Source organism: Zosterops lateralis, assembly GCF_965231275.1.
Source record: "Zosterops lateralis genome assembly, chromosome: 5".
NCBI lineage: Eukaryota > Metazoa > Chordata > Aves > Passeriformes > Zosteropidae > Zosterops > Zosterops lateralis.
In genome coordinates, this window is record NC_139766.1 from 67,205,376 (window position 1) to 67,221,724 (window position 16,349).

Consider the following 16,349-nt stretch of genomic DNA (forward strand, 5'->3'; position numbering starts at 1 on the left):
GTAAAATATCACATCCACAAATTTACTCCTTTCTTCTGTTACACTGAAAGACAAAGTTGCAATTTTACAGAGGGTCCTCAAAGCTTTTACTCAGTTGAAATTAAATGACTAGCTCACATTTCTGCAGTTACTGAGAAATATAAGAAGAGGAAATTACAAATGAAGTAATTTCATATGGAAAAGAAAAAGCTCGGGGCCAAATTCTACCGTCCTCAGTGAACTTCCAGTGAAAGCTGTGCTTGCATAAGGACCACAGAATTTGGCCCTTGGTAATAACCAGGTTTCATAAAATGTACATGCCATATTTGTGGTGAGAGAAGTAGTTTCCATGGTCAGGCTGAGTTCCCAGATTTCTTAGTTTTGCTTCAATAGCAAATCTTCCCCCAAGTCAGTTAATTCTTATTATGGTAGAGCATCACCCCAATTTTATTCAAACTGCTCTTAATATTTTGCATAAATAAGTGCAGTAAATTTAGTGTAAATTCTGCAATATTAGCCAAACACACAAGATGACCCCAAACCATTCTTAATAAACCAGACATGTTACAACCTATCTAAAATTGCTGGACATAGCCACACAAGCCTCTGAGTACTTTTAAGAACAGCCCTGAGGGCTAAAGCCACAAAGAAACATACATTTTTTCCTGTAGTGAACTTGCATTAAAAATTTCTATGATTCTTCACGTTAGCCTGAACTATTTTTCAGCAGAAGCAGCAAGTATTTCTTTGTCCGAGGCTCATCACTTAGAGCATTTCTCTAGTGTTATACAACTAGTAGGGTTTTTTTTTTCAGAATCCCAAAATACTATGTCGCACAGTCTTAGAATATCCATGTTGGGAAAAAAAGTTTTCTAGAAGGATGGAGGAGAGAAGGAATCAAATGATGAACAATGAAAGACCATAAAATTGACTGTGTACACTAAATAGGAGAGATTGAATTGACTGTTCCCTTTCAGTGGGTATCAAATCTTTAAAATTTAGAAGATGGTGCCATTCATATATTATTGCCATTGTAATTGTGAAATTTCCCATCTCTGCGTGCTGGAGTCTGTTTCTATGAGCTGCACAGTTTATTTTCTAGGTGGCAGCTGTACTATACACTAAGCAGACAGTCCCCTAAACGTACACACATATCATTGTTGAAATAGAGATTAACCTGGGACAGTGTCAAAATGGTAACGCTGAGTTCAGCGGGAAAATTGCTTCCCACGGATACTCTTCCAGAAATTTCAGCTTTTTTGCTTACATCTGCAAGTAAACGTGTCTGGGGATGAAGAGAAGGAGCAGACTTTGGGAGCTTGCTCCTCAGAGTCCTGCGATGGAGGGTGTTACAGAGAGAGGTTATGAGAGGCCACCTTGGGCTGGGCTAGCACTGGGCTGTGGCTCCCCTCTCTGCAGGGGACACTGGGGGAAGTGACATGAAGAATGGGTACTGTGGCTCATGCAGGCAGCCACAGGGGACAGGATCCCTCTTGTCCAAGCAAGATGGGACTGGTGAACAACTACCACCAGGTTTTCTGCTCCATTCACCCGTGCTTGCTTGAGGCTGATCACTACAAGAAATAGGAAGGCAGATGCAATTTTTTACCTTAAAATTTGCAACAAGTGCTCTCAATTTGATTCTTCTCCCTGTCCAGGAGAGCTGGGATGAAAAATATAGACACTGTGCAGTAATTGAAGTAGAAGAAAGGAAAGGGAATGCAGGAAGGTGACAGTGGGGAGAAATACCACTGAACCTGGCAATCTCTGCTTTTCAAATGCTGGAGAACAAGCAAAGAGAGGTCAATGCACCTTTCTGGATGAACTCTTCATAAGGCACTCATTGCCCTACCTTGTGCAGATACTTCAAAGACACAAAGTAACCCACAAGGCATGCACCTAAAGGCTGCTTTCACTTTTGCCTTGGTCTATCCTTGGAAGAAGGGAGCACCATGTGCTTGTCCCTTGTTCTGGGGGATGGGGAAGGGGAGCTGTTTGGGCTCCCTGGAATCCCCCCACACATGGCAGCATGTGCTCTGGTACATGTTCAGCTCTCCACACCACATCTGGGTGACTGGGGAATGATCAGAGCACTAAGTGCACTGCGACAGGAAGAAAAAAAGCCATGAAAGGGAACTTGCAAAGCCATTTAGGTTGTTCAAGAAAGCTCAGGAAAAGATGATGCTATTGGAAATTATCTCGGCTGCGTGGTACTGCTTGGCTCATAGCAAAAATTAGAAATTGGAGAATGTGTCCAGCACACCATCCACATATTGTTTGAAGCCTTAATGGTTTCTAGGTCCTGTCTGCACCATGCTCAGCACAGCAGATAGTAAAACCATCACTCCTTTCAGAAACCAGGAACTCAGAAGTTTTTGCCAGCATTAAAACATCAAAATCACGTGCTAGAAAATGAACAATAAAACTTAAGCAGAAAACCCACAGATACACTTCACTAAAATGAAAAAAAAAAAGTATTAAAATGAAATAAAATTAATCTAAATGACTAATCAAGCCTCATCCTGCAGGCAGTTTACCACGTTTTGTGGTAAATTAAACACATCATTATCCTGAAAATTGGAAAGCGATTTAACAGAAATGGAATTTTTGCCCCAGTGAAATGTGTTGCTTTGCAACAAAGAGGATTTCACTTCTCCAGTCAAACACTCAGTGAATGAGTTCCAGGACAAGGAGTTGTATGTGTTATCACAGAGAATTAACTTTTTCACTCAAGTAAACAAGGCCTTTCTCACAATAAAGTGGCTAATCTTCCTAAATGCATTTAAATGCAGATGGAGTGTGCTGAGCCTCACTCAACTGGTGAGTTTTAAAATAAATACAGAGCTAGATTAAGTGAAAATGCAACTACCCTGCATTACACTGCGCATTTCTAGTGCACACAAAGTTTGATTTGGAACATGGATGACTTTAACTGATTTTCCAAGAACACAGAAGAAACTGTGTCTGTGAAATGAGAAAAAGTAGTCCTTTTTACAACATTGCACCACAAATATTTGTCCTGGCTGGGTATGTTGACTGTGCTTTGTTTTCTTCTTACTCAATTTTTCGCCACAGGCTGTCATGCTAAGTCTTAAAAAAAACTGGTGAAGCTAGATTATTTTGAGACAAAAGCTGAAATAAGTGGCTAATAAAAGATATTTAAGAGTTAGAAGCAATCTGTACTCTCAATCAGTTCAGGGGGCGACTGAATTAGACCATGAAGGAAACTCAGATTTTCAAAATTTCTAAGTGTGTCAAACTTGAGTTTATCTCACAGTTCAGTACAAAGTAGTAGTTGATCCCAAAGTTGATTTAACAGAATTTGAAGTCCAAAAAACAATGGAACAGATTGAGAGTTGGGACAGATTTGTAGTTTTGCAAGGATTATCTAACAAGAAAATAAAACAGGGACTTTCTGTGTACATCAAGCATTAGAAAAGTCAGTATCAACCCCCATCTAGCAGCCTAAATAAACTGGGAACAAATCAAAGTAAATTTGAGAACATAAAAAGTGAAAACAAAATAATAAATTAATCACTAGACCAGAGTCCAACCTTGTTCAAGCAACAACATGTCCAGCCACACTTAGACTGGTGCATGTGCACTAACACAGATACTCACACCTGTTTCAAGAATGCAAAAGAAAACTTTGTCCCAAAACAATGATGCACAATGGGATCTCTCATTTGGTTTTATCTACATGGGTTTTAAATTCAGATACCAGAATTCCTGACTGACTGCATCCTATGAATTCATTAAGCTTTGGAGCTTCAGGACAGGGCTAACATCACAACAGATTTAACATGGTGTTGAAAGAACAGGACTTGCAGGCACACAGAGAGGCAATTTTAAGGCCTCTGGTGTATATGCACATTTCCCTATCCCTGTTCTCTTCCTCTGATCAGGAGCAGTTTCCTGCAGCTGTTTAACCTAGAGAGGTAAAAAAATAAAAGTTGGAGCACTGTTACAGACCTACAGGAACACAGACACAGCCTGAGAACAAAACACATGCAGTAAAGAAAAAGTATAATATATATTTAGCACAGCTTCAAGATGTTCAACAGTTTCACACATACATACTGCACATTTCTTAGCCAGAAATGCATTGATTTCCAGAGCAAGAAGTTGCCTTCTATGAAATGTTTCAAAACAAGAAAAAATAAGGAAAATGCTGAAATTAATGTTCATAAAAATCGGGGTGTATGACAGGTTGTAAGGGTGCAAGGAAGAAATTGTTCCCTGTGAGGGCCCTGGCACAGGTTGCCCAGGGAAGCTGTGCTTGTCCCATCCCTGGAAGTGTCCCAGGCCAGTTTGGATCAGGCTGGGAGTAACCTGGTCTAATGGAAAGTGCCCCTGACTGTGGCAGCAGGTTGGGACTGGATGAGATTTAAGATCCCTTCTATCCCAAACCATTTTTGTATGATCTCTGTGTGCCTGCAAAAAGCAAGCAGCGCTGGAAGAGGGGACATGGCCATGTGCCGCACCCAAGGCCTCTGCTGACAGAAGTGAGATGGAAAGAAAGTGGAACTGCAACTCAAAAGAAAGGCAGAGCCATTTAAAAAAATACTTTCTTAAAACCACCAAATTACTCCTCCTTGTTCTAAGTTATTGCTGTAAACAGAAAAAACAGAGGAGTTGGCTCCTGCAGGGACTGCTGACCAAGGCAATTTTTGATAGCTTGTGACTCCTGAATATCCCACAGCAAAATTCCTGCAATGCACGATTTTGAAAAACGCTTTAAAAACACCTTGTGTAAATAGAGAAGATTAACCAGCAGGCTAAGTGTTCAGGCCATATGTGCATGTTTTACTTGTTTTATCCTTGCAATTAAAGCTTCCTGAAATTGTAGCTTTGTATTTGAAGATTGAGCTAGCAGACTTGCAATTTATAAGGTGCAATGTTTAATTTAAAAAATGGTTTTAAGGTCACCAAGGCTGGAAAAACCTTACGATTTCTCAAAGGCTGATAAACTCCTTAACAACTACCCTAAGTATTCTTCTGCAAAACAGATTACATTCAGAGATCTCATTAGCAGATATGAAATAGAATTTCACAGGTAAGTGATGTAAGCAGAAGAACAATTTAAAATTAATTTTAATGTAGAAGTTCCAAACTAATAAGAGCAAGATAGATGAATGAAGAGGTAAAGGGAGGAAGTGTAATGACTTGAAAACTGAAAAACAGACAATTCTTTCGAACTCGAGAATTTGAAACACTAAACATTATATTCTAGTTCATTTTGCAGTTTAAATAAATGAACCTGAATCCTTTTTTTTGGAAGAGATACACCCATTTTTTCCCCCTCAAAACTAGTTCAAGTTGGTTTGAAAATGAAGTGCTATGCATTATTTTAATCTGAGTGAAAATCTTTCATTGTTTTCACAGATATTTCAGCTTGAGCTAAGCCCTTTGCCAACCTGAATATAAATTTCTCCTGCACCCCACCCCAGAGGAACTTATATGCTTGGATTTAGCCCAGAGACTCACACTGGACTTTTTAGAAAATAGTGATCTAGTAATGAAGTTTTAAGTGCAAAAAGAGGACTAAATGGCATTCAGGAGCTGTACTGTGCATCTCATGGGGTGGTTCTCTGAGGGGATGGGCTAAAGCCCTGCTCTCCTTTGGGGAGGAAACGTGTCACATCCTATAGACACTGACATGCTCTCCTCCCTGACAATAACTCCTCTGGGGATATAGGACTGATTCTGCCATAAAAGCTCTTCTCAAATAGCTTTGGGAGCTTTTGATTTCCAGAGAAAAATGTCAAAGTGCTAACAGTTTCTAGGATCTGTGAAAGGGCAAGACCCTGCTATGAGATTCCCACAACCACAGAGTGCCACTCTCAATTCTCTTGTCTCCTGATTTCACATGATGGTAAGACAATATGAACACTATGAACTCACTGACGAGTGTCACCATCTCAGTTCTCCCAAGGTGCCATTTAGAAATAAATTTAAAAATCATGTGGAACTACTGCATCAATAGTTTTAGTACCAAAGAGCAAAAATAATAAAGCCAGTGAAACAGAAAACCACTAAAACTAGACTAGAGCAGACAGAATTGACACAAGGAAGAGCTTCCATGAATACAAGGAAATAAATGGAGCTGGGACAGAACCCAACACTCATTTTGAAACAGCTGTGCCATAAAACAAGACCACAGAAGAGAGCAATCCTTCTGTCAAACTGCTAAGCACCAAGGTGAGCAGACATCAGCTTCATTTAGCCCACCAAAGCCTCAGCAATGGGTGTATTTAGACACTGCACAGAAAACCTGGCAAACAAGACATCTCTGGCTGAAATAAGTGAGTTGCTAGTTTGTTTTTACAGCATCAAAACTTAAAAATAGCTAAATTTGTTTGAAAAATAATATTCTTTCTTTTTAGACAGCATGTTTCCACATTGCAGACTCTGTGTTAGGTAGAAATACTGTGTCTGCTAAGGAAACAGGATGAGTACAAATGTCTTTAAGCCTAGCCACTTTCAACCTCACACAGTGCTGAGTCTTAAGACTTTCTCAACATTACTAGAAAATACAGCTGTCTTTTTGTTGTTGGGAAATATCTTGAAACATGTTAAAAAACCAACACAACTGGCACTGTCATCTTTCATTTGATTTTAGGATTGAGGGGAACCAAAAGCCTAGCTTAGAGGAGAATTCCTGAGAAGGATATAACCTCTCTGCTTGGTTGCCCTCCTACATTCTTGAAGGAAAGAATGCATAAGTCGAGGACCAACATTTTCTAAAGAAAAAACATATGGTTGTTTTTCATCCAGGCCAGGGATGTATACAAAGAACAGCTAACTAAATATAATAACCACTTCACTGATTCATTACTTTCAGGACTATTTATCTGAATCAGTAAATACATTATTTAAGAAAATAAAACTTTAAAAACCCCCCAAAAACAGGAACACAGCTTCTAATTAGAAACATCACAATTTGATTTTGGTTTTATTGTGGCAATGTGCCATTCTGACCAACCCAATCAAGGGATGGGGGCTGCAGTTTATTTAAACAGTAGTCCTGGGCAGTGAGCAGGTTTCCAGCTGTGCTACTCCACATCCCTGCAATCAATAAATAAAGGAGGAGGACTGTTGGAATGCTAACACGTGTCCAGAAAATTGCTCAAAGAGTTAAAGACATGGATGATAAAAGCAGCTGCACCAGTTCTTGTCATGCTGCCAAAGTTGAGTGTTTACCTAGTGCCGCATCCCCACCAGATGGGGTGAAAAAAAGAAATGTACAAAGTCTCTTTTCCCAACCATTTTGCCATGAAGAAAGGTACAGCAAAGCAGAACGGATTTATGTGGTAGAAGCAGACCTGTGAAGACACATTCAAATAGTTGTGCGTAGGTTTCTTGGTGTTTATGTTAGCAGACATTCTGGGGCAGCATCTGCAACCTAAACACTATCCTTGTTATTCCACAGTCCATCGCTTTGCCTCTCGCTGTATTTATAATTCATGCACTCTAGGCTTACAGGTTGTGCTGCAAGAGGGTCTCTAAATTGGGATGGCTGAGCTTTGGGGTTGAATTATGTTTTATTTCTCGAACAAAGCCACAGGTGTACAGCTCTGGAAGATGCTGAATGTTCCCAGTGATGGATGCCTTGTGTGTCCTCATAAATCCCCCCAGCCAAGAGTGGAGGCCTAATATCTAAGACCTAGCCACAGTGAGAGCACGGTGGAAGTGCAGAAGTGAGGGAAGAGTGATGACAAACCAAGGTAGGAACTAAAACCCTGCCTTGTGGAAACTGGGCATGAGGCAGGATGGATACAAATCACTGAGCTGAGTGCCAGAAGTTGTTTTGCCCATTTTTTCCCTCCCCCAGCGTGGAGGGAAGACTCTCCACCAACCCGCGATCCACCCTAAGGACCGGGCGGAGGATTAGCAGCCAAGGCCAGGGAATAATTGGGCCAGAGCCAGGACAATGCATTTATCATGACTGATTTCTCTGGGCCTGAGGGGAAGCTCTTGCTTGGGAAAGCATTTCTTCAGCAACCACCCGAATTTCCATTGCTGGCGCACGTGGTCCCACCAGCAGTCCCCCACTTGACCTGTCCCTTACAACCAGCTCAGTTCTTCATAACTCACAAGTCTTCTCACATGCCCAGGAATAAGATTTGGGCTCTGGGAGAGCCACACACTGCCTGTGTGCAGTGAAAGAGCAGAGAGATAGATCCCTGAGGGTGCAGGCACTGTATCCTGTGCAGCCCCACTGGCTCCACACTCAACCACATCCCAATCCTTCCCTTGCTGTCGTACTCAGCATACCTGCTGCCAAAACATGCTGTGAGTCTATAAAGGTGCATTGGATGGGCACCTCAAGATGAAAATAATGAAAAATTACAAGCCATCCTTCTCCCAGAAACTTCCCTTACACGGGCTAAGGTAACGCAGCAAGAATCCACAGTCACGACTTGATGAAGTGAAAATAAACATAAGAAAAGCAAGAAATCCTTGATTATGGATAAGGAGACCAGGAAGACAGCCAAAACTAAGCTGGGAATCCATTAGTTCTTAGGTCTAATGGTGCTTCTAAGTATTGTGTCTGCTTCCTGGAAAGAACAGGAAGATTTGGCACAGACTTCTATAGGAGCAGGATATCATCTCTGAATCTTTTAAACCAGTCAGTGCAGCCTATAAAAATTGAGATGCAGACCCTAAGAAAAATGGGAAGAGTGCTGGACAGACAGAATTTTGCTCTTGATGGACTTTTCCAGAGTTAAGTGCATCTGGATGTGTACCATGATTTTTATCTGTAAAAAAACCCCCAAACCTTAAATCAGATGCACCATATATGGCAAGACTGTTCTTTGGGCTGCTAAAGACTGCTTGAAAGACTGTTTATTACAGCTTATAAAAGCCATTCTCAAAGTGCAAAGGATAATATCTTTACCTTGATTCATTTTCAAATATAATATAAATGTAGACAATTTCAGAGAAATCTGCTTTACTCAACACTTTTTCAGGCACAGCCTCCCTACCTGTTTTGCATGTGTATTTCTCGGTAAATGATCTGTATGCAAAATCCTTCTTACGAAGAATTATCAAACAAACACAAACTAAGAGACTCAAAAGAAATGGTTATGTTAGGCAAAGAGCTGGACATGCCTTTGAGAGTTTCTTTTATAAACATTTAGCAGCTGCTCAAGAACGAAAATACTCCAAATGCTTTTATTATCCATTTCAAGATTGTGTCATTCCCATCTTTCTTGCTAGTATGGCAGGAAACACATAATTTAATGAAGCAAGAACTGACTAGCCAGTGTGGTACCTCCTGGATATCTACTATGCCTATGGTTCCCATCCCACTTGCATGAAATCAAGTTAAGTTTTGCCACTGACTTCTACTTTCCTGTGATGTTTTAGATAAATCATGACTAGCACAGTTTTCAATGTATTCTTTGCTGGTATGAGCTCAGAACAAGTCTTCAGTGCAACCAGAAGATGATGGCATTGATGATTAACATAGCTAATCATGTTCACCAGCCTGGTTGAAAACTATCCCAAATCACACTAACTGTGGATTAGTCAGATTGTAAAATGAAGCAGAGTAGAGCAGTTACATTTAACTTAAAGTTACTACTGAACAGCTGCTTCTGAACACACTTGCTAGTACATTTTAACACTGGCAGGAGGGCATGGGAACTTGTGAGTTAGCTTTACAAGAACATAGCAAATTTAAAAAGGAAGTTTCAAACAGTGTTTAATCAGTGAGATATCTACATGTTTAAACACAGGAACTCATAAAACATGCTGCTGTTCTCATCAGACACTTATGGCAAAGGTCCTATGCACACTTCATGTATTAACATCTCCCTGGATTACCTGAAACTCAGACATCTCCCAACACAAGTAAATATTCTCATTTGGGACTGCTGGATTTAACTGTTGGTTAAATCTCCTGGATTTTGTGGAGTTTTTAGGAACCAGAGTCCAGGTAAGGCCTGTGCTCTGGTCAAACTCTTGGCTTACACAGTGCTAGGCATGGGGTACAGCTGAGTTGTGCTCCCCTCCCTCTTCAAGAAGGACAATAATTGTTGGCTGCATGACATCACTTTTTATCAGTTCAGTCTTTGGGTGTTTTGTTCTGTACAGCCCTCACTGACTTCTGCCAGCTTGGGCTAAGAGACCAAAGAAACATGAGGACAAATCCAGCCTTGGCTTCTGAAGGAACATAAGGACGTTCAAGCCCAAGCGAGTCCAAGTCACAAGCGAGCAGTTTGAGGCTAAAGAGTGATAGAAAGCCAGTGTAAAAACCATGAAGCACAGAGCTATCTCTAGCCAAAGTACAAGACAAATGATACTTCAAGCCTTAAAATTGTGTTTTCCAGCTTCAGCTGTGCTTAGGAATACCTGAGCCCTGCTGCAATAGGCAAATATAAGCCATAGCTGTTGTCACTGGCACAAGATACTGCACACAGCGTGTCAGAAAACAAAACTGTATTCACTTGTCAGCAAGTCTGCTTTGGTTCTATTTTTACTGCTAGAAAGCAGGAACAAGTTCTGCAGTAAATTAAATCCATCAAACCATGGGAGACCAGAGATCAGTCCAAAGTATGATGCAGGATGTCTTTGTTAATAATACTCACACCAAAATCTAAACCCAAAATTTTAGGCTTGGACACCTCAAGTGAAAGTGCAATTAATCTTCATAAAAAGACTTCATCTCTTGTTTTAAATTAAAGAACTTGGAATATATTTGGTATTGTGGAGCAAACATATGCCTGGATGCTGAGCAAAGCAGAGTAATAAAATATTGAAATGTAAATTCTTATTTCTTTTCAGGGCTAAGATTTCAGTAAGATTAACTGGGTAGTCCACAGCTGTTTTCTGGTCACTGATGCAACCTCTGCACATTTGTGATGCCAATATCACACAGGGTTTTATGGCCATCTAGATTGGTGTTTTGTAGTCATGCATGAAGTTCTTATGACTTAGGTAGGACCACTTATTACTGCAGGGCAAAAATCCACCTACCTAAATCTGTAGTGAGTACTACCAATAGAAGACAACTGGACAAAGGAATAAAATGCTAATTTCCAGAAACCAAATTCCCTTTGACATTGAGGAACTCTCCCCACAGAGATCTCATTCAGTGTGACTACCCAAACTCTATCCACTAAAATTTCAGACCACCACAAAAACATTTATTTCCTGGACAGAATGAAATGTTTTCCACACGACCTCAGACGTAGAGCTGTTCTGGTTGCCTCACCTGCATCAGCAGCTGTGACTAGCAGCAGGTACTGATCCTTGGCCTCGCGGTCCAGGCTCCGCTCCAGGCGCAGCTCTCCGCTGCCCGAGAGGGTGAAGGCTCCTTCCTCATTGCCAGCCACCAGCACGTAGGTCAGCTGGCTGTTCAGCCCCTGGTCATCGTCCCTGGCTACAACCTGCACAGAGCAACACAAACAGAACAGATATCAAAGGCTGGAAAATTACATTGGGATAGAGGAAGCATTCTCTATGAAAACATTTGAAGTTACCGTGTCAAATTAATGCAAATGCATGAAGTATAAATTAGCTGTAATTGAAAAAAAAAACCTTAACACAGTGGTGGTGGATTTAAAAAGTGTAGTTTGAAAATACTAAATAGTTGATTATTTATTTTTCTTACACGTAAATAAGCCTGTGTTGGGGCTCAGTGTAAACCACGAATGACCTGGTACAGGCTAAGCTCTGTATGACAGCAAGCACTGCAGGTCCTGCTGTCGGAATCCATTTAGTTCTCTCTCAATATTTGGCACAAAGCTTCATCCCATGAGGCAATGACCAGATTGAGAGATTTGTTGCATGGAAGTTGAGAATGAGATGAGAGGATAGAGCAGACTATTAAAAGTCCCAGTGGAGGTGTGAGGATAGGAAGGGAAAACACAAACAGAACTCCAAAGCATAATATTAACTTTTGGTTAAAAAAAATAACACCCTTACAAACAAAAATGAAAACAAGTCAACGAATTCAGTTGAATTGCAAATTCAGCTAAAGCCAAGAGGCAATTTTTCCACTGTTTCACCCCTTTTCAGTTTTGAAGGAAGGACACCGTGCATTAATACCACGTAGGCATGCTGCTAATTGTCAATGACACATATTTATTGCTGAGAGTACCCACCTGAAGAATAACTTTTGGGAGCGTCTCCAGATTTTCGGGGACATTCACAGAGTAGGGGGAAAGCTCAAACGTGGGAATGAAATCATTGACATCCTTCAGAACAATGCTGACCGTTGTGGTGTCAGTCCTGGGGCTGCTCCCACGGTCAGATGACTGAACAGTCAGTGTGTAGGAGGGCTTCTTCTCTCTATCCAAAGGCTTGGCCACGGTTATCACCCCCGTCACAGAATCGATCCGAAACTCGCTGTTGACATCCCCGCCCACAATGGCGTAGCGGACCTGCCCGTTTGTCCCCTCATCTCCATCAGTAGCCAACACCTGGATCAAATCAGTCCCTGTCAGGGTATTTTCCGCCACCTCCACCTTGTAAAGCTTTTGGGCAAAGAGAGGGTTGTTGTCATTGATGTCCAGGACGATGACCACCACATCTGTGGACGAAGAGAGGGACGGCTGGCCCTTGTCTGTGGCTACCACAGTCAAGGTGTAGTTGGCCACGGCTTCTCTGTCAAGCTCCCCAGTGAGCCTCACTTCCCCATCGATGGTTCCGATGCTGAACTTGTTTCCCAGAGTTTGGAGCAGGCTGTACTCGATGTAGCTGTTGGGACCACTGTCAGGATCGGTCGCCTGTGCCCTGAACACAACCGTGTCTATGGGCGTGTTCTCCGGCACATAGGTCAGCTTAGGGGAGATAAAGCTCGGGGGGCTGTCGTTCACGTCCAGCAGGATGATGGAAACCTGGGCAGTGCTGGTGTACCTGGAGGCTGGCAGGGGGGCCATGTCGTGGACCTGCACCACAAGGCTGTAGAAGGACTGGCTCTCCCGATCCAGGGGCTGCCGGATGCTCAGCGCCCCGCTGCTGTCGATGCCAAACTGCCCCGCACTGTCCCCAGACGCGATGCTGAAGGACAGCTGAGAGTTGGGGCCTGGATGGGGAGGGAGAACAAAGGTAGATAATGTGACTTCACCCCACTGACACAGTAATCAATATTTCTGCCTTCATTTCCACAGGAAATCTTTCATTTTCCTACAGAAATAAGGACTGAACAACCATGCTGAGTATTCAGCCTCCTCACCACCATTTTTGAATCCATCTGCTAATTTCAGGTAAGTTTCACAGTGGAGCAGAAGCCTTTGAAATTATTATTTTCTGACAAGACAATATTCAAGAAAAAGAGAGGGAGGATGTTAATTGGAGAGGCCACAGAGGGAATGACTGGCAGGGTTCATCTCTGCATTTCATTCAGCAGGAGCTGCACAGTGGCACCAAAAGTAATTTTTCCCCATCTACCAGGGTTAGGGATTACAGGTTTGAAGAGTTTTCCTTCAGAAACCAAGACTCAGTAGTTCTGCTGCTCATTGAACATCTGGTTTCCTCCCTTCTTCCCAGTTCAACTAAGCAACATTATTATTAACGTAATTATTTCATGAATTTTTCCACTCAATTAAAAAAAAAGCCACAAGCAAAACTCTCAAGCCTAGCTGGAGCAAGCCAAGAGTGAATACTGGGAAAGGTATGCTTCCCATATATGGCATGGTATTCCAAAATATCAGATGAACAGCCCTCACTCATCTCATGATCAAAACATAACTAGCAATTATGGTCAGGGGAGAGATTTATCATTCCGGTAAGGGAAATGCATCCTGAACCTGGACAGGGCTGTGAAATATTCTTAAATACTCCTAGTAGGAAACAATGTGTATTACTGCTTCCATTCCACAGGTCGTTCTACACAAGTAATTATTGGGAACACCCAAATGTGAAAAAGGTTTCCTCTCCTCCATCTATCTTACTACTATTTTAATTAATTTCAAAAATTGTTCTTGTTTTGCCTATTCAAGACCGTGTTTAGGATTAGTAAATTAACCCACCATTAGCTACTAATCTGCCCCTCAAATTAGCTTGTTCAAGCAAAGAAAGCTGCTCACTTCAGTGATTCTTACTCAGAAGCTCTTTTCTCTCTGAGTGAATTGCTTTGATAATAAAATTATCCCTGCATTAGATTTATTAATCTCTGCTGTTTATTATGCTCAGACTTGAGAAATCTAGTCTTACGTGTCTTTCTCCCAGTGGCTACTGTAATTTGCATCTTTCCCTCTCTCTTTTTCCTCCTGTAGGAGTTAAGTTATAAAACGAATAGAACCAAACATGAAAGACAAAATATTTGAATTCAATTAAGGAATTAATACATTTATCTGCCAGATGTTAGTGTTTCTCCATTACTTTGATCAAGTGAAGGACAGTGAAAGTTTAATGCTACTCTGCTTTTTGTTCAGTTGTATTTTCATTTGACAAATTATATGGATGAAATTCTCGATTTCAGTAAAGTACTTTCTGGTAATTCAAGATTTTTGGAGATGAGTAGGATTTGAATCTTGAAAAAGAAAATTACTTTAAAAATACTCTATTTCCTCCCCTCCCCCCCCCAGTGTTTTCTATGGTGTTTATTCCTAAGAAAAAATTATTTTGTTATTCCTTATCTCACCTCCATGAAGCTTTCATTCTTTGTCCTGTATTCTCATAGCTTCCCAGGCTGCTAATGCTTGTATAAATTAAACTATGAAACAGAAGAGTTGCCTAAATATCAGTGGAGCCAGGAAGGGCACTTAATGAACTATTCTCTTTTTTAAACACAGCATGCCAAGCTGGCATTGCCCGCCCTCTTGTCCATCCCCCCTTCCAAGTTTTGGATCTGGGCTTTTCTTAGGAAGAATGTAGGGACATCCTCTTTGCTGAGCCTTAGGTTTATTTAATCGGAGAGTTCATCTGATAAAACACTGAAAGGACAGACATGGAGTCACCAATTTAATGATAACACTCTTCTAAAGGGTTTTTTTTAAAATATTTTTATTTATTTACTAATAAGACTAAAAAAAACAAAACCCCAACAAAACTACTTCCCCCTTGTCATTCTATAAATACTTGTAGAGTTTAGCTGGGAAATTACACCAGCTTTGCCTGGAGGAATACCTGACCACAATTTTAACAAACCGACAAACATGTGTGTGCTTTCCTCTGAATTTTTTCCTGTTAATTCTTTGTTGAAAAAATAAAATCTGAATTTCAAAATGAATGTGTTTAAGGTAACTGAGTTCTTTAGTATATATGTTATTATATTACTATATTATTAAATATCCAAGAGCTGTAGCTGATATTTGCTATGGATCTGTATATGAAACAGTCCAAGCTGAGATAAACAGCTGCTGTTCCCCAAGGGGTGTGCTGAACAAGAAAATGAAAATTGGAGCAGTTTCACTATCACCACGTTTCTGACTTTTATCAGTGTTTATCCTAAAACAACAGCCATAGCTCATTATAAAACAATGTCTTTTCAGAGCTCTTTCAAACTATAGGATCATGTAACATAAATAATCAACGAAATCATATTTGTATTGAGTGCATTATCTGTGAGCACATGGAGAAGAGTATAATACTAGCACTAGCTATTTCTGTGCTCTAGATAAATATAAGACAACACAAGATAACAAGTTTGGGCTTGAAGCAGAAACAACAATAGATCCTAACATTTGCTTAAGTTACAGTCCTATGGGAGAACTCAACCTGGCATGCTGTTGGAATGATATTTCTGCCCTATTAATTTTAAATCCAGCCTGCTACAAAAGCAAGTGTGCCAGAAAATATAAAAGGCAAGATATCTGACTTCTTGTTGCATTGCTCCTCAAATACTCATTTGTCTCCTTGATAACTAAGTGTGTGATGAATGGGAATTGATATGTCAGTGCTATGATATAGTTCCCATCCACTGTGCACAGATGGAAATTAATGTATGAGGTGCAAGAGAAAAGGAAAACAGACTCATAATGGTGAAGTGAAATTAACTTCCAAAAAGGTTTGAAACTAAGTTTTGTAGTCCTGACAGGAAAATAAGAAATAAAAGAGGAGATAGACACAAACTCATTTATCTACAATGGAGGAAGAGGTACAATCCCTTCCCTGAGTATGCAAGATACAAGTACAGGTTCCTCCTCTAACTTACGTTTAGTTTACATAAAATATAAGCCTTAACAAGTGTGGTGAAAGAGAGATTCATGTAAGAACAGCCAGTATCACAAAGTTATGACATCTGACTTTTTGGCTTATCTTATGGAATCTTTTCTCCCTTCCTCAGTTTGATCTCAAAACCAGTTACACAATTTTTACCACGGAAAGTTCCATCCATCAGCGCAAAATTTATCTCCCCACAAAAATGCTGGAGTCCAACAACTCAGCATTCCCTGAGGAAAAAACTGCTTTAC

The 16,349-nt window shown here is 40.7% G+C and overlaps 1 protein-coding gene across 1 annotated transcript in view; it reads right to left on the bottom strand.

Annotated features, from left to right (window-relative positions):
- FAT4 (FAT atypical cadherin 4) overlaps positions 1-16,349 on the bottom strand; it is a gene marked incomplete at its 5' end in the record, with an annotated part of 123,536 nt that overhangs the window by 39,178 nt on the left and 68,009 nt on the right. The window contains 2 exons of the mRNA XM_083861768.1: positions 11,204-11,378; positions 12,096-13,018. Coding sequence (XP_083717894.1) covers positions 11,204-11,378; positions 12,096-13,018 — 1,098 coding nt within the window. The remainder of the gene's footprint in view (positions 1-11,203; positions 11,379-12,095; positions 13,019-16,349) is intronic.